The sequence below is a fragment of the Mus caroli genome, chromosome 17 (assembly GCF_900094665.2).
Source record: "Mus caroli chromosome 17, CAROLI_EIJ_v1.1, whole genome shotgun sequence".
Lineage (NCBI taxonomy): Eukaryota > Metazoa > Chordata > Mammalia > Rodentia > Muridae > Mus > Mus caroli.
Genome location: NC_034586.1, coordinates 24,006,445 through 24,023,394, shown reverse-complemented (window position 1 = coordinate 24,023,394; position 16,950 = coordinate 24,006,445). Strand labels below are relative to the sequence as shown.

The 16,950-nt window shown below is 56.2% G+C and overlaps 1 protein-coding gene across 8 annotated transcripts in view; it reads right to left on the bottom strand.

The window, feature by feature from the left end:
• The window catches only part of Scube3 (signal peptide, CUB domain and EGF like domain containing 3), a 32,739-nt gene that overhangs the window by 5,094 nt on the left and 10,695 nt on the right, over positions 1 to 16,950 (bottom strand). Inside the window, exons 3-23 of one of the 8 annotated variants that reach the window (XM_029471126.1) lie at positions 16,125 to 16,250; positions 13,919 to 14,053; positions 13,038 to 13,163; positions 12,729 to 12,845; positions 10,973 to 11,020; positions 9,009 to 9,125; positions 7,493 to 7,615; positions 7,348 to 7,383; positions 6,850 to 6,966; positions 6,081 to 6,206; positions 5,778 to 5,894; positions 5,537 to 5,641; positions 5,146 to 5,262; positions 4,700 to 4,858; positions 4,290 to 4,505; positions 3,781 to 3,942; positions 3,418 to 3,585; positions 2,744 to 2,905; positions 2,223 to 2,420; positions 1,655 to 1,807; positions 1,502 to 1,581 (exon numbers count right to left, since the gene is read on the bottom strand). In XM_029471126.1, the coding sequence (XP_029326986.1) occupies positions 1,502 to 1,581; positions 1,655 to 1,807; positions 2,223 to 2,420; positions 2,744 to 2,905; positions 3,418 to 3,585; positions 3,781 to 3,942; positions 4,290 to 4,505; positions 4,700 to 4,858; positions 5,146 to 5,262; positions 5,537 to 5,641; positions 5,778 to 5,894; positions 6,081 to 6,206; positions 6,850 to 6,966; positions 7,348 to 7,383; positions 7,493 to 7,615; positions 9,009 to 9,125; positions 10,973 to 11,020; positions 12,729 to 12,845; positions 13,038 to 13,163; positions 13,919 to 14,053; positions 16,125 to 16,250 (2,708 nt within the window). Of the gene's footprint in view, positions 1 to 1,435; positions 1,582 to 1,654; positions 1,808 to 2,222; positions 2,421 to 2,743; positions 2,906 to 3,417; positions 3,586 to 3,780; positions 3,943 to 4,289; positions 4,506 to 4,699; positions 4,859 to 5,145; positions 5,263 to 5,536; positions 5,642 to 5,777; positions 5,895 to 6,080; positions 6,207 to 6,849; positions 6,967 to 7,347; positions 7,384 to 7,492; positions 7,616 to 9,008; positions 9,126 to 10,972; positions 11,021 to 12,728; positions 12,846 to 13,037; positions 13,164 to 13,918; positions 14,054 to 16,124; positions 16,251 to 16,950 lie in introns of those variants that run through there. The other 7 variants (XM_029471128.1, XM_029471129.1, XM_029471127.1 and 4 more) reach the window with 7 other exon arrangements.

Here is a 16,950-nt window from a genome sequence, read left to right as displayed (position 1 = left end):
CGAGGCCAGCCTGGTCTACAAAGTGAGTTCCAGGACAGCCAGGGCTATACAGAGAAACCCTGTCTCGAAAAACCAAAAAAAAAAAACTCCTCTCTAGGGGCTGCTGAGGTGATTCATGCGGAAAGACCCTACCACCAAGCCTAACAGCCTCAGTTTCATTCTCAAGACCCACACACACATGCACAAGCCCCGTGCCCACAGAGACCCAACCGAACTACCAACGAATCTCCTGGCTTCTAGGTTAGGTTGCACACAGAGTTCTAAGATAGTTGGGGCTTTCAGCCTCGTAGCTCCACTCTAACCAAGACGATTGTTCTATACTGTCCTTGTTTTAGGACAGAGTCTCACTGTGTGGCTAGGGCTGGCCTGAAGCTGACCTAGAACTCCCAGAGATCCTCCTGCCTCTGCCTCTGCCTCTGCCTCTGCCTCTGCCTCTGCCTCTGCCTCTGCCTCTGCCTCTGCCTCTGCCTCCCACGTACTGCAGTCAAAGGTATGCCACCCCAGCTCCAGCATGGCTGCACTACTTTGTGTATACAGTTGCACAGTGCATTTGATTCGCTGTCTGATGGAGTCCAGCATGTCACCCTGGCTGTTTTCTTAACTCTTGGGCTCGAGTGATCCTGCCACTTCAGCTCCTGAATAGCCGGGCCATATGTGCACCATCACACCCAGTTACATTTGATTTCAAACAGTGGCCTAGGGCTGGAGAGATGGCTCAGAGGTTAAGAGCACACACAGTTTTTGCAAAGGATGTGCGTTTAGGTTCCAGCACCCATATTGGGTGGCTCACACCTGCCTGCTACCCCATCCCCAGGAGGATCTGACACCTCCGGCCGCCTTGCAATCCCATGCACATATCCACACAAATAGCCATAACTAAAAAGAGCGAAGTTAAAAAAAAAATAGTTGAAAGGGTCTCAGTATGTCTCCTTGGCTACCCTAGCACTGTACATATAGACCAGTCTGGCCTTAAACTCGGAGACCCACCCACCTATGCCTCCTGAGTGCTGGGATCAAAGGGGAGCAGCACTACACCAGGTGGGACTCAAATCGGGATCCACAGACCCAGGGTGGTGTTCGTTCCTCAACATTAGAAATGTTTCTTTTCCTCTGGGCCTGTAATCCCACCAGGCACTTAGGAGCTGGAAGCAGGGGAACCCTGAGTTCAAAGCTAACCTGGACTATTAAGATTCTGTCTCAAAAAAAAGTAAACAACGTATCATTGTACAGTTTACCCTCTCTGCCTCTAGTGATGGACAAGGCAGAGGATGTCTCCTGTCCTCCCAGGGGTGATGCAGCATGCTGACACTGGTTTTGTGAGCTGGGTCCAGAGCCCAGGCCTATCACGGGGAAGCCCTTTACCTCTCTCATCTGGAAAGCGGCAGTGAAGAAAGCACATGCCCCACATAGCCAGGAGTAGAAAGGCAGGCTGTACTTAGCAGTTTGCTTGCACATCGGTGCACGCCCACTTCCATCCGCACCACGGCGAACGCCCACTTGCCTTTAGGATCTCCTGGTGGTTTTCTGAAGCATACAGCCGGCCATCACGCACTATGTCTTCCACCAGCTGCTCATAGTCCTCTGCAAAGTCAACAGGGTTGGGGGCTGAGCGTGGGAACCCACCCACCACCCCATCCTTCCTGCCCTTGCTCACCATCGTAGGTGACATAGGGAATCTGGAAGCCTCGAGCACTGTTGGCCTCACTGGTCTTGAAGTTGATCCAGAGTTTCCTGGACCGGGCGGTGAAGGCAATGGGCCGCTCATAGGTCTGGCAGGTCTCGTAAGTGGTGATGGAGGATGGGGAGGCTGGCAAGGCAAGCGTCAGGTCAGATTAGTGGGGCTGTGAGGTCATTCTGACAGAGGCCCCCCCCCCAGCCCCCGTAAACACACAGCTAGCCACACACCCTCTCTTCCACCGGTCCCGGGTTTATTCTACAAGGCTGACTACTGCACAATCACATGCATTAAAATCGACATTTATGGGACGAGGACGGCAGAAAGGCTAGGGTTAGAATCAGTCAGGCGGCAGCACTGGCATCCCAGCCTCAGGACTGGCTTCCTCACTGCTGCCCACCCAACCTGTCCCACAGGTCCTGTGCTAGCTTCTGTCCCCCAAGGCTCCTCTCGTCTATCTGGTTCCCCACTCCACTGCCCCAGGTCTTTCTCTTCCCCAACCATATTCCATGTGCCCACCCCCCCAGCCGGCTCTGCAGGCACCCACAGTTCTTTCTCATGACCAGGACGTCCCCACACTCATCCTCGGAGGGCAGGAAGATCTCAGGGACCACGATGAGGATCTTGCGCTTGGGCGGGGGGTTGATGTTCCAGACGCACTCCACACCGGCCGGATAGTTGCCGGGGTAGTTGGGAGACTCGATGTAGCCAGTGAACTCACCCAGCTCCCCGCCACACTGCCGATCTGCAGCCACACCCCAGTGGAGAGAGCAAGGGAGAGCAGTCAGTCAGTGGGGAACCGTGGTGGGCAGGCTGAGGGGCTTGAAGGGGGAGAGAGCAGACGTAGGTGGTGAACCATGCTAAGTCACCATTTGCTCTTCCGGGGTGCTGGGTCCACCCTCCTCCTGCTCTTCCAGTATCTGAAAGGATGCTACAGGCATCCCTGACAGCTGCCCACCCGCCCACTCCGGCCCCACTCCCAGCTGCCTTACCACCTCCCACCCCCTTTTCCCATGCACATGGCTCCGAGATCTCTTTCCACTCCCTACAGCCTGGCCAGCCACGTACTCTTGCACTGGGCCACACTGGTCGAGCCATCAAAGTCAGTGCTTGTATTTCCTGGGCAGCGGGTGCAGAAGTTCTGACGGAAATCTGGCTGGTAGGAGCCCACGGCACAGCGGATACAGCGATGGATGCTAGTGTTATAGTAGTGGCCCGGGGAGCACTGGACTGCAGGCGAGAGAAGAGGGCAGAAGCTAAGATGGTAGGAAAGTGGGCATCTGGACCGTGGATAGACAGGCACATCTGTCATGGAGAATCCAGACATCAGAGACTCCCAGGTTTCTTCCAGGGTCCCTACCTTTCCCAGACATAGTCTAAAGCCAGGGAAGAGAGACCTTCCAAAGTGGCTGGCTACAGTACCCTCCTCTTCCTGCAGACCCTCCCTGAGCAGTGTCAGACTGATACAGGAGCTCACTTAGGGGGATGGAGGGAAATGGCTACGAATCTGCAATGTACTCTGGACAGGGAGGAAGGGTGTAGTCACTTTCTATCCCCAGGTCTGGCCCAAGGGGCAGCTCTGAAACAAGAACACGTACAGTTAGGTACCTGGGTCTTCACTTTTGAGGGAAGATGGTCGGCTAACACTCAGGTCTGTGGAGGGGCTTGGAGATGTGTGGGGTGGGTGGCAGCTGAGGATAGGAAGGAGAGAAAATAACCCGGGGAGTAAAGAACCTGCTTACCTTTGGTGTCGCAGTCCTGGAAGGAGACTGCCCCCTCGTGCTTGGTGGTGAGGCCTCCGCCACAGGGGAAGCACAGGGTTCGCCCTGCTTCAGGCTGATAGGTGCCCCGTGGGCATGGCTGGCAGGGCTTAAACCCATCTCCTGAATGGTGGCCAGGTGGGCACTGACCTGCAATGAAGCAAGGGCCCAACTCTGATGGGGTTGGTCCTGAGCCACTCCCTGGGTCACCCAGTCTTAGGGAACAGCGGAGGCATACAAACAGGACATCAACTAGGAGACTGGCCTGGAGCCTGGGAAACCCCATGCCCACGGGCATCCCAGTGCCCACCCTAGCCCACTCTGCGTTGTTTGTTCCCCTGGCACCTGCACACGTGGTGACGTTGGTGGCTCCAAGAGGCCCATGGGCATCACTCCCAGGGCAAAGGTCGCAGGAGAGCTGCCCTTCCCTCTCCTGGAAGGTGCCCGCTGGGCATGGCACACACTGCTCCGTCTGGCCGTGGTAATACGTTCCCTGCGGGCAGCTGACTGAGGGAGAGTCGGCCGCGCTAGCCACCCCCCCCCATCTCCCACCACCCAGGCCTAAGACTCCCCTTCCCGCTCCTCCAGACATGGGAGATCTATTAGGGAACGAACAGAACCCTGCTTGGAGAGATAGGGATGTCAAGTCTGAGTGCAGGAGAACTGCTGGCCCTGCCTGGTGTCCTAGGTTTCAGCCTGGGACCAGAGAAAGGAGGCCCATGGGCAGGAGGGGCTTCGCCACCTCACGTTTTGAGAGCTTCACCTGAGGCAAGGGGTCCTGCTCTGCTCTGAGCCAGGGCCAAGTTGGGCCTCCCCCACTCCCCACACCTTTGCTTCCCAGCAAGCTCCCTTACCACACTTGGTGCCTGCTCGGTGCTGCCCAGGTCGGCAGACCTCCACCAGCTCTGCTCGGTCCCCAGCTCCCAGGCCTGGCTTGTGGGCTAGCTCATAGTCAAGGCCTGCCAGACGCAGCAGGAACCGGTCTTGGTTGATAGACTTTCTGAGCATCTTCAGGGACCCTTTCAGCCTTCGTTCCATCCGCTGTCGGAGGCAAGGCAGCCCACAGCCAGCTGGTAATGGATGGTTGTGCGAGTCAGAGAATGAGGAGAGAGAGGTCAGAGCAGCCCTGGAGTTTGCTGCTCCCCATTACACAGGCCCAGAGTTCAGGTGCCCCCTTCCCTTGGGGGACAAGCCAAGTTCCTTTTGGATCCAGGCTATGTGCCCTCCTCTTTGGCCCTCCACCCAACAATGTCCCTAGGCCCACCTGTCGTTTCTTCTGCTCTGACCTCAGCTTCTAATTCCAGGGTGAGCCGGGTAACCTCCTTGCCTGGGGGGGTCCGGGCCCGCCTGCCCTTGCCCTTCCGAGAAGAGTCACACTTAAGGTGGATGAAAGTGACCTGGCAGTCAGAGCAGGGGATACTACCTGGAAACAGAGGCTGTGTCAACCTCGAACTGTAGCTTCCACTGAAGACAAGTTCTCTCTTCTGCCTCTCCTATTTCTCCATCCATCCCAGACATCCCTGCCTCCGTCCCTCTGCCTCCAACCCTCTTCTCGGTAGGAGGGAATGACGGGGACTTCCAGGGCCTTAGCCTACAACAGCTTCCCCCATTCTATCCACAGCCCAGGGTGCAGGTGAATCCCTGACAGAACTAGGCAGAGGGGCTGAGAGGCGGGGAGAGCCTGGCGGGGCCAGGGAGGGAGGTCCAGACCTGGCCCCTGGATCCTGCTGGCCTCCTCGGCTTTGCCTTTGTTTCGCAGATGCAAGCGACATTTGGCATCCTTGATCTTGAAGGAGGCTCTCTGCTTGACTGGCAGCACTGCAGCCTCTAGAGGGATAAGAGAAGCTCAGCACAGGGCCAGGGCCTGGGGACCCTGGGGACAGCCTGCTCTGGGAGGTGGCTTCTGAGCCCAGCAGTAAGGTGTAGCTAGAGAGCAGGATCAGGAAAGCCAAGGGTGACAGATAGGAGGGGTAAGATAGGAGGAGCTTGGCAGCAAAGCTGGAGAGTTAGAGAGTAACAAGGGAGGTAGAGGGTGAGTCGGCCAGGGATGAGGAGAACTGTGGGGGCAGAGAAGAGAGGAGGACTCTGGGCAGGTGCTCACCATGGCAGGAGCTGGAGATGGTGCTGTTCCCAGAATGGATCACTCGGGCTGGAGCAGCTTTAGGGCTCGGGGTACCACAGCTCACGGTGAAGCCGTTCTCTGACTCTGAAAGAAGGGGCTCATCACAGCTCTAACCCACCCCTCAAACCCCAATGGCTGGAGGAACCCGGGGGGAACAGAGGCACTGCTGAACAGCCAGTCTGCCCTCCCTTCTCCCCAGAACCCCGTCTCTCTCACAGACCTGGCAAGAACCGGGCCCGGGAGGGACAGGTCAGGGCACAAGTATCCTTCTTGCCCGAGCGATTGCAGCTAAGCATGGCTTTTGAGGCTCCAGGGCTGCTCTGACACTTCACTGGCTCTAGGAAGGGAAGCAAGGTCTGAGAATATGAACATGCCTGGTCTTCCTCCCTCAGAGAGTTAATGCGGAAAGGGGGACTAGTTACTTGCCGAAGGAGACCTGCACATTTTAAACCCAGCAGGCTCCCCCTAACACCTTCCCCTGAAACAGCATTGTTATGTCTGGCCAGCAGAGGGCGCCACACACCTGTGCAATCCTTCCCGTTCCAGTGAAGGCGGCCCTGGCCTGCTGGACAGGTACACTGATAGCTGCCTGGGGTGTTGATGCAGCCAAAGCGGCAGCCTCCCTTATTGATGCTGCATTCGTCCACGTCTGTGGGAGGATTCAGAGATCAGACTGCCAGTACCCTTATAGAGATTACTGTGTATTTACAAATCTTGTCAGGCAGGCAGGTCTCACGTTAACATTCTCACAAACTAAGTAAAGGGTTCTCTGGCCTGTGAGGAGCTCAAACTTCTCTCCCTTCTCTACATCCCCAGTCAAAGTTGCCATTGAGCAGGGGCCAATCCAACCAGACCAAGGTTTCAGAGCTTTCCTCTCTTACTGTCTCATTGGGCTAGAGACTGAGAGGGTGGGTCTCTGGGAACAGCGAAGGGGAATGCAGGGTAGAATTAGGAGGCAGAGTCTGGCATGGGGGTGTGCCACCTGCCGTCACAACCCTTGAGAAGTGAAGGCTGGAGGTTTGGAGTTCGGGGTCATGTGTGTGACCTCTGGCTATGTGTGTGTGTGCAGCTATCCTGGGCTACGTGAAACCCTCAAGCATCTTGCTGCCAGGATGCTGCTCTCTGGTGTCCTGTCTCCCAGCTGGCCTTTGGAAGCTGCCTTCTATTTTATCTTGTTGGATGTAGACAAGAACCATCCAAGGATTTCTCATTACAAGCACAGCCATTTGAAGTGTGAAGAGTCGAGGGCTGGGGCGTCTGGGAAGCAGGCGAGTGTGATCTTGCTGGCTTACCCCCGCAGTGAGTGACACCATATAGAAGGTAGCCACGATGACAGAGACACTGGAAGCTTCCTGGGGTGTTGACACACATGTGGTCACAGGTTCGGTCGAAGGAGCACTCATCTATATCTGGAACAGCAAGGATTCGAACCACTGAGTCTGTCTCGAGGCACCTGATCCATGCTCAGGTGAAGGGCTCTGATGCTGAAAGACCTTGGCCTAACTCCAGATCTGAGCACGCACAACTCCCTCTGTACCCTTTGTCTGGGGTTCGGGGCTTTTGTTGTTTTTCTGAGACAGGGTCCCTCTGTATAGCCCTGGCCATCCTGGAACACACCAGGCTGGCCTCAGACCCAGAGATCTGCCTGTCTCTGCCTTCCAAGTGCAGGGATTAAAAGTATGCCACCATGGCCCAGCACAGAATTGCCAGGGTCTGGAACCTGTGCATGTGAAACTAGCTGCAGCAGGCCACACTTGGGAAAACCTGGATTGTGGTGAAAGCTTGCTCACCGCTTGCCAAGCTGTGTGTTTCACCATGGAGCTGGCCTGCAAGAAGGAAGGACTACCGTTGTCTGTCTGCAGCATAACCCTGCCTATAGAGACGCTTGGACTACGGCATCCCTGATGCTTGCCCCCTTGGCCCGAGCCGGCTCACCCTGGCAGCTCCTTTCGTTGATGAGAAGCTTGTAGCCCTTCTTGCAGCTGCACTCAAAGCTGCCCACTGTGTTGCGGCAGATGTGGTCACAGCCCCCGTTGTTTAAGCGGCACTCATCTATGTCTGGGGACGAAGGATAGCATTGAAGGCTAGGGGCAAAGGAGCCAAGATCTCTTCCTCACAGAGACAAGGAAAATCAAGGAGGGCCCTGGCCTGGCCCTTTTAACGTGGCTGTCACCTTCTGTCTCCATGTCTTCCCTGTTTAGGATATCTGGCCATTACTAACACCATCTCTCCTGAAGCTGAGTCCAAGAACCACCTATGCCAGCAGGGAGCAACAATCTAGACTTATGGGAGCAGGTGGCCATGTGAGATCCAGGCTGGTCCATGTCCCTTACTCTCCAGTAGACAGCCATCCCCAAGACTGTAGGGAGGGCTGTCCTTTCCTGTCACAAAGGCTGGGGGCCTCTGGTCATGCTGTAAAAGGGCAGCCTTCATGGAGGAGGGGCTGGCCAGAGAGGCTGGGTAGAGAGGACTTCTAAGATAGAGGGAGAAGTTGCTAGAGATGAGGGGCCAGGAGGGGGACAGGACTGGCACGGTCTGCAGAGGCTCAGAGCCTGGCAGCTTTGGGTACTAAGAAAGGAGCAGGTGGGCAGCTACCTTCCTGAGGTCAAGTTCCCGGAGCTGGTGGCAGACAGGACCCAGGCTACTCAGCACTTGTCGAGGGGAGGGGGCAGGGCCTTCACTCTCGGTCTACCTGTCAACAGCCCTTCCCAGCAGGAAACCTTTCTACTGCGGCTGGCTGACCCACTGCCCCCGCCCTCCCCTTCCTGCAGCTCTTGGGCCAAGAGACACAAAGAAGGAGCCGGGCACTACCCAGTCTCCACTCCTTCCTACCAGAGGACAAGGACGGACGTGCTGAGTCAGGTCAGCGTTTGCAGAATGGCTCCCCTCCCCCTTTTCCTTCTCATCTCCCCCAAATCCCAGCTAACTGGCAGGAGGGGAGATGGGGTGGGTAGTATAGGAACGGAAGTCATAATGAGACCCAAGCCAAAAGGTCCCCACAGGGCCAATTCTTCTCCCTGATCACCACTCATCCATCTCTGCGCACACCTATGAGCCAGGTTCAGTGGAGGAAGCCTGGGCACCACAGCATGGCGGACCAAACCAGGCCCTGGTGTGGGCACTCCTACCTATGTATGCTTCCAGAGATCATTCCAGACCCGCTGGGAAGATCTGAGGGATGCAGGCTTAAACCACCCACATGGCTCAGGCACAGAGTCAGGCTCAGCTGTCCCTCCAGGGTTGAGACCCTTCTCCCACAGGGGTGAGAGAGGGAATGAGGGAGACCAGGCCAGGGGGTAGTAAAGTGGTAGCTGGACTTCTGTGCCCACTGAACTGAGGTGAGAGAGGCTGACAGCCTTAAAGGGCGTTGAAGAGGAGTGGTCGGTCACCCAGGAACTCTCCCCTCCCTTTGGCAGAGGTCTCTGTGTCCCCGTTAGCTCTGAGATCTCACCTTTGCAGGTCTTTCTGTCTGGCTGCAGCATGAACCCCACAGGGCAGCTGCAGTGGACTCCGGTCGCTGCATCGTGGCACTTACTGTCGCAGCCTCCATTGTTGACAGCACAGGTTTCTGTTGAGGGAGGTGTAGGTGGTAATAGGGTTACTAGCCTAGAAGAATGTCAGACTCAGGTATGGGGCCTGAGGGAAGCCCTCAGCCACCTCACAGGGTGGAGGGGGGCGGTCAGCAGGAGCGTTAAGCAGAAGCTCCAGCCTCTCCTTCCTCCAGACACCCACCCCTCACAAGTGCAGGAGCGCGCTCTCGCCACGCTCGCTCTGCATCCCTGCCCCCTACTTGATTGAAACAAGGTGGGCAGCAGTGAGGCAGGTACAAGCCAGAGCTGTCAGGCAGGAATGTGCTAGGGGTGGGGGCAGGGGAGCAGAAGAGGAAAGCTAAAGAGGGCTCGTCCTAGGCACCGAGCATAAGCATCTGAGCATTAGCATCCTAAGGCCTGAGGGAAAAGAAGGGGCAGACCAGTTTCATCCTCCTATCTTGAGGATGAGTGTGGGTGTGGGTGTTTGTGATGGACAGTCTCCTAAAAGGCCTTGAGGAAAGAGTGTCTGAAGATCCCAAGGGCTCCCCATCAATTCACCCATGACCCCCCATCCCCCTTCAACCCCTCCCACCCGTCTGACACTGCAGCCCTGGGTCACCCTCCTCTCACTCCTCCCCAAATCCTCCTGTCTACCTGCAAACACACGGTTCTCTGGTTCTTTGCTTTTGCTGATGAGATATGTTGTGAAGGGGGGGGGGGGCGCGAAGAATCCAGAGAAAGAATGAGAGAAGGTGGAAGACACAGAAGAGAAAGCTCAGAGCTTTCAGCTAGGTCTCTCCTGTCAGCTCAGTGTGCGGGGCGGGCGAGAGGCCAGAGCAGGCGGAGACCAGATGTTAAACAGTCACTTTGGAGAGAGTTCTGGGGAGAGCTGTCAGCCCCAGGACAGCAAGAGCCTGGCATGGGGACCTGGGTGCTGTGGTCTGTCCCAAGCACCAAGTCTTCTCCCACTGGCATCCTAAGGCCTCCATGGGACAAGAGCGAAGAGTTGTTCTAAGAATGAGGGTGTCAGGCCCACCCTTGTCCCCAAAGTGGGCAGTGTGCCAAAAGAAGCCCACCTCTACCTGGGAGTCCTTAGCTTGCCCTGGTCTCACTGTGGTCTCCCCGAGGTCCCCCAGACTGCGAGGAGCTCAAGTCCAGACTCCCCCAAAAGTGCTCTAAGTATTGACCGAGGGCTCCCAAGGCCTGGAGAAGCACAATGGGGGAAAAGATGCTGTCTGTGTGTAGATCCTCTGAAGCAGCCAGCATGGGTGCTAACAGAACTGGCATGGCATTCACCCCAGGCTGGACCAAGAAGTTGGGCAGTGGCTGAGCACAGGGAGGAGGGCACAGCTCGCCCTGTCCTTTGTGCCAGGTGTGGACCACATGATAATGCTGTCTTAATTATCACACCCAAGAGAAGGAAGACTGTCCCCTCCCCTCCTCCAGAGGAGTGGGCTGAGGGCTGGACCCAGAGTCAGGCAGAATCACCAGCTGAGGCTGTGTGGTGTGCTAAAGAAAGGAAGGAACCCAAGAAGGGTGGCCCACAGAGAAGATGGCATTCAACTCTGAGATACTTCCCTCAGCCACAGTGCGAACAGTGGGCAAGATGGCACTGGCTGCAGGGACCGAGGGGTGCACATGGCTGGGAGAGACCGACCAGGGCAATGAGAGGTGGAGGAGGCACAAGAAGAAGGAGAGCCAGGGACCAGGAAGATGACCAGCCGGAAGATGACCAGCCGGAAGCTTCCTAGGCCACCAGATGGGTCCAGAGCCTGCACTGCCAGGGGAGCCCTGGAGGGCATGCAAAGTTAGTGGGAGCTCCAGCGGGTTAGCCCTTCCCTAGCAAGCCAGTGAGTGCAAGCAGAGGGAGAGCAGATATATTTACCATTAGAAACGGCCTGAGTGGGCCCGAGCTGCTCTGGCCGCCTTTCCCCTGTTTGACATTGTAAAAAAGCCATTTAGATTCGGGGCAAGGCCCACCCTGCACCCTCCACCCTGATGGTCCAAACCACTAGCCCCATGTGGTGATTCCAGGGATCCCAAATTAGCCTTGCTCCTCAGCCTTGTCCGGCCTGGTACCCTCAAAAAAATCAAGCCCCCATCAAGGGACCATAAAGCAGAGATGCTGGGTCTCGGAGAGAGCAGCTGCGGGTCCAACCCCCCCCCCCCCCCCCCCCTGCACAGCACGCCAGGCAAAACTGGCATGGGTGTCAAGTTTCGTATCTCACCACCTCTAAATCCTTTAACTATACTCCTGTCTTGCCACTCAAGCTGCATGTCCCCACACCCCAGTGACATTTCCCCCTGCCAAGAAAAATTAAGTCCAAGGCAAGTAGGCTCACTCCCTGGGGGCAAAGGGAGAAGGATGGGGAGGGAGCAGCATCACTTGCTCTGCCCAGAGGACTCAGTGGGTCTCAGTGGGGTTAGAGAACTCAAGCCTAATTACAAAGCAGCTGCTTGAGAACAAGGGAACTGGTCACGTGCCTCAGGGGCCTCTGTCCTGCCTCGTGCATCTTCTCCCTAGGGACTGCATGCAGTTCCTTCTGGAATAATGGGGGGTGGGGGGCTATGTGGGTGTGTCCAAGGGATGGTGGGAGGTTTGCAAAGCAGAAGAACTAGCCCTGTCGCCCTGTCGGGAGAATTAGGGAGCTGGAACAGCAGTCAGAAAAAGCAGCGTGAAGCCCTGAGCCTGTCTTGGGGTCTCAGAAGAGTTAGAGAGCAGAGTGGGAGAGCTTTGGCTCCAGCAGCCTTTGAAGCCATGTGTATCCTTGTGAGCCTATCTGACTCTCGTCCTGTGGCTGCAGTGACACACACTTCCATAAGCTCCACTGTCCACAGCGCAAGCACAACTACCTCTGACTGGCCTGAGACCCTGCCTCAGGCCCAGCCAGAGCCCTGCCTTTCATTCCCCACTTGTCCGAGAAGACACCTTGTCAGCCCTCTCACCGCTCAAGAAATAGCAACGGAAAGAATTCAACCTTCACTTTAAGGACTTAGCTCATCCAGGGAACCTGGACAGTCAGGTCAGGCCTAGGGATTCAAGAAGGGTCTCAGGCTTAGAGGGCGGGAAGGCTGCAGCAAGTGAAGGGGGTGGGCAGCCACAGGCACACTGGAAAGTCAGTACCACCAGATGCTGAGTGTGAGGTGGGCCTGGGGCATCAGGTGAGGGGTAGGAAGGGGGTTTGCCAGGGTAAAGAGGAAGAGGAGGGCTGGAGTCACCCTACTGACTCATTTCAGCCCAAGGCTAACTGCTCTGGAAGCAAGTACTGTGTTGTGGCACCAGTTCACAGCAGGGACACCGGCTGTGGGCACCCCTACCACACTAGTCAACCAGAGACTGGGGCAGCCGCTCAGCTGACCGCCCCAGAATTCCTCAAGCCTTGGTTGCCCAGCACCCCTGCTAACAGTTCCGAACCTGGTAATGTTTCAGTGTGGGAGGAAGAGGAGGGTGGGACTCCTGGGGAGGGCAGGTAGTCAAGTGTGCCCTTTAGTCTCTCAGAGTGGTCCTTCCACCTGTCCTCTTATTGCTCTTCATTCCCACATCAGTAACTATCCAGAACCTAGACATCACTGTCCCCCAGGGTCTCTTCCCCTGCAGTCCCAGACCCCACCCCAATCCTGTCACAAGTGGCTTCACCCACCAATGCATGTCTTCCCGTCGGTGTGGAGCACAAACTTGACGTGGCAGCCGCACCGAGGACCCTGCTCTGTGTCATCGCAGGTGTGCTGGCAGCCGCCGTTACCATAGTTGCAGGTCACTGCACAGAGAGAGGAGACATGACAGCCTGCTTGTCCCTTGTGCTGCAGGTCTGCAAGGTGGGGAAAGCCACCCCTTTTCCTCACTGTGCCCCGCCCCCAGGCCTCTTTCATCTCATCCCTGCCCTCTGGCTACTGAGGCCCCACACCTTCCATCCTCCCCACCCCCATTCTCCTGCCCTCACGAGTCTCACATTTACAGTCCCGTTGGTTCTTGGTGAGCTCAAAGCCAGGGCGGCATTCACAGGCAATGCCCCCCTTGGGAGTCTCCCGGCAAATGTGGGCACAGCCGTGGTTCTTGTTCATGCAGTTCATTCCTTCTAAAAAGGGAGAAGGAGACGCTGGCGCTCCGTCCGCACTGGAAGCCTCAATGGGGCGGAACCAGCTGTGGCTAAGGACACTGTAAAGATCGGCTGAACCTGCTACTTGGAGGTTCTCCCTATCTAGGAAGGACCCAGAGAAACTAAAACAGGATATCTTTCCTCAGAGAGCTTACACTGAGACTAGAAACCTGAAGAAGAGAAACAGCTATCAGACTGAGACAGGGTTTCTCAGTGTAGTCAGGCTGTCCTGGAACTCACAGATAGGCCTACCTCTGCCTCCCCACCCACCCCCCCCCCGCCCCAACCCCCAGGCTAGGATTAAAGGTGTGTGCCACCACACCTGGCTAGACCACAAGTTTTATTAAGCTGCTATCACAGGCAGGGCAGCACACTAAGTGACAGGGACACAAAGGCAAATTGGACTTCCCTGCTGCTCTCAGACCATCATGGCCCAGTGAGGGAATGAGCCATGGATCCAGGCTGTGTGTGGAAAGGGACCCAGGTGAGGCTGTCCCAGGGAAGGAGCAGCTTACAGACAAATGCTGGGGAGCAGAAATTCGCAGCACCGTACCGCCGGACCAGAGAATGCCCCAAAGTAGCTTTGATTCTACTCTGGGCAGGTCCCGGTTCCATTCCCTAGATTAGTCTCGAATACAGTGTCTAAGCACGACAGGAGTCTAGAGTGTGGGACAGAGAGTGCTGAGGGGCAGCTGGGAAGAGAAGCCTGGGGGCCTAGATGGCCGTGGGCTGACCTTCTGGCCGCTGGATACAGGTGTGCTGGTTGTCACTGAGGAAGAAGCCATCTCTGCAATGGCACTCGTAGCTGCCCATCATGTTGACACAGCTCTGCTGGCAGCCACCGTTGCCCTCTGCACACTCATCCACATCTGTGAAGACAGGGGCTTGGTGGGACTGTTGTAGCAGCAGCATAGACTGAGGGCAGCAGGCCCACCCTTAGCAAGCACTCCTTAACCCTTGTCAGCTAAAACTTCTCTGAGTGTGAAGAGCTTTGTCCAGAGCTCAGGGCAGGTAACATCCAAACCTGGCCAGCTGAGGTGAGGCCCGGACTCCTCTCCCACGCTGTAGAGGCTGCATCTGAGCCTTCGGACCTGCGTCCTATTCCCAGGGCCCACATGGCTGCTAACTGCCTGACATTCCAGTCCCAAGGAACCCGGTGTCATCATCTGGCCCCGCAGGCATGTGGTGCACAGACAGACACACATGCATGCAAACACCCATACATCAAACCCCTGGGCCAGAGCAAGAGAAACCTCGGTGAAGACAAGGATGGGTACTAGTCCCACTGAGCAGCCATGGTGCACTAGGGCCATGTCGAGGCTGGCTCTGAGGAGCAGGAATCAGAGAACCTGGAAAGGCTCTTTCCTCTCATAGCTGTATGGCTGAGGTGCCAACGATGGTGGGAATGGCCTCTGAGTCACAGGTCCTCATGGGGCAAGGACCGTTTCTGTGGACTGGCCACAACTCCAGCCGTGCTCCCTTCCCCCAGACCTGGGCTCACTGCCACAGATTCCCTAGCTTTGCTCCTATTTTTGGTTTAACAAAACAAAGTCTGGCAATGTGGCGTGGAAGGGTGGGGAAGGTGGCCAGGCCACACCCTGGATGGTAGAGGGGAACAATAGGGAGCCCGGAGTCACCACCACTACAGCCAAATTCATCACTTGTACATCTGGACTCCATCTCCATCCTGGCTGCGTCCCTCCCACCCTCTACTTCTCCCTGGAGAAACTGAGACCCATGCATGTTCTTGGAGTTTTCTCAAAGGCTAGAGGGATGGTTGAGGCTGTGGACACTCACCTTCACCAGACCTTTGTAACTCAGACCCTCCCAGTACCTGTTCTTTCCCTTGTCTCTATGGTTGGTTGGTGATAGTTGGGGTTAGGACCCAATGGAGACTAAAGAATTAGAGATGGTATTCACGGTCATGTGGGCATCCCTACCCTGTACCGAGTACTTCAGATCTTGTCCCTAAATAGTCCTTTGGTGACAGGGGAGAGACAGCTCTTTCATAGTAGCAGAGGGACGGAGGAGGGGAGGCCCGGGGAAGGGCCTGCCAGGGACCTGGGTAGAAGATGACCACATGGCAGCTGTGCAGTAAGGGGGTTCCTAGGTCACGGAGCATCTGAGCTACCATGTTCCAGCCACTGCCATTCCATTGCTGTTCTTCCCTTTGCTGACTCATCGAACAGACGTTTGAGAGAGGACCCCAGTCTCAAATCTCAAATCCTGTTAGAAGCTTCAGAGTTCCTACGGGTCCGAGTAACTCCAAAATGACTGGCTAAAGCTGAGGTCAGTGGCCCAGGGATTCTACCCCAGATAGAGTTCTGGAGGCAGGTGATTCCCTGGGCCAGACCAAGGCTCTGAACTGGAGAGGATGAGACTTAAAGACAGGAAGGGAGGCGGGAGGCAAGGGGCAGAGGCATCCAGGGCTCAGAGAGCATCCAACTGCATTAGCAACAGTGCTCCTGCCTCAGCACCTGCTCTGTGCTACAGCTGCACAGTGCTTTCTACACACCTGCTCCTAAGGAGCTCACACACTTTAAGACTTTAGATAGCCGGGCGTGGTGGCGCACGCCTTTAATCCCAGCACTCGGGAGGCAGAGGCAGGCGGATTTCTGAGTTCGAGGCCAGCCTGGCTACACAGAGAAACCCTGTCTCGAAAAACCAAAAAAAAAAAAAAAAAGACTTTAGAAGAAGGGTCCTAACGTCAACCCATCCCCATTCCGTGCGCGCTCGTGCCTGCACGCACGCACGCACGCACGCAATACACATACGTACGCACAAGCACACATGCACACTTCTAGCAGTGCCCTACCCCATCCTTGCTTTTAAAAGCCTGGAAATCTTTTTGACCACTTTCTTCCTGCTTGGCCAAGACACGCTGAGAGCAGCTCCTTCCCCAACCAGTCCCGGGCCACCAGCCCTGGCTCGCTCGCTTACCCAGACAGTTGTGTCCGTCATGTGCCAGGTGGAATCCGTCGTAGCAGGTACACCGGTAATTACCAGGGATGTTGACACAGTCGTGCACACAGCCTGCATTGTCCTCCCGTTCACACTCATCCACGTCTGTGCAGAGAGAGAAAGAACACACCGGAAGATGTTGACGGTCACAGGCAGACAGCTATGCCATTTTTTATTTCATGCTTTTGATTACATCATTCATATAAACTTCTCGAACGTTCTTTAGTTGTGGTATTACTGGGAAGGAGTGTCATCCTTGAACCAACACCCCCCCCACACACTCCCTGCGTCCCAGGAGGCTACAGTAGTTCTCAGTGTATTATGTCAACAGAAAGTAGCATGTACTTTGTCCCTGAGAATGCTATTCCCAGCCACTCTGCAGTGTTTTTATAGCAAGAGATGTGCTTGCTTGTGGGTGAACTCCCACTGGGGTTCACCGGTCCTCTCCTTTGCGCATGCTATGACAGGTGCCAGTACGGGCTCCTGTCTCAGGGATCTTCGGGCCTTAGTTTTGTAACTGAGGTGTGCCAGCCCCAGACAGCTATGAAGGCTATGTAGTGTCCCCACCAGCACAGCTTGGCTGTGCGATGCTTTGGTGTCCACCCCAACCCTGTGCGATCTCTGGGAAGATGCGGCAGTCCTCCTCGGCCTGTGGAGGCTGTGGGCCCCTGGAAACTGTGGTGCAGGCCCCGAGGCTCCTGCGAGCTCCTCTTGGGGACCCTCCCAGGCTCACCTTTGCAGTGGGGACCTCCCAGGCTCACCTTTGCAGTGGGGACCTCCCAGGCTCACCTTTGCAGTGGGGACC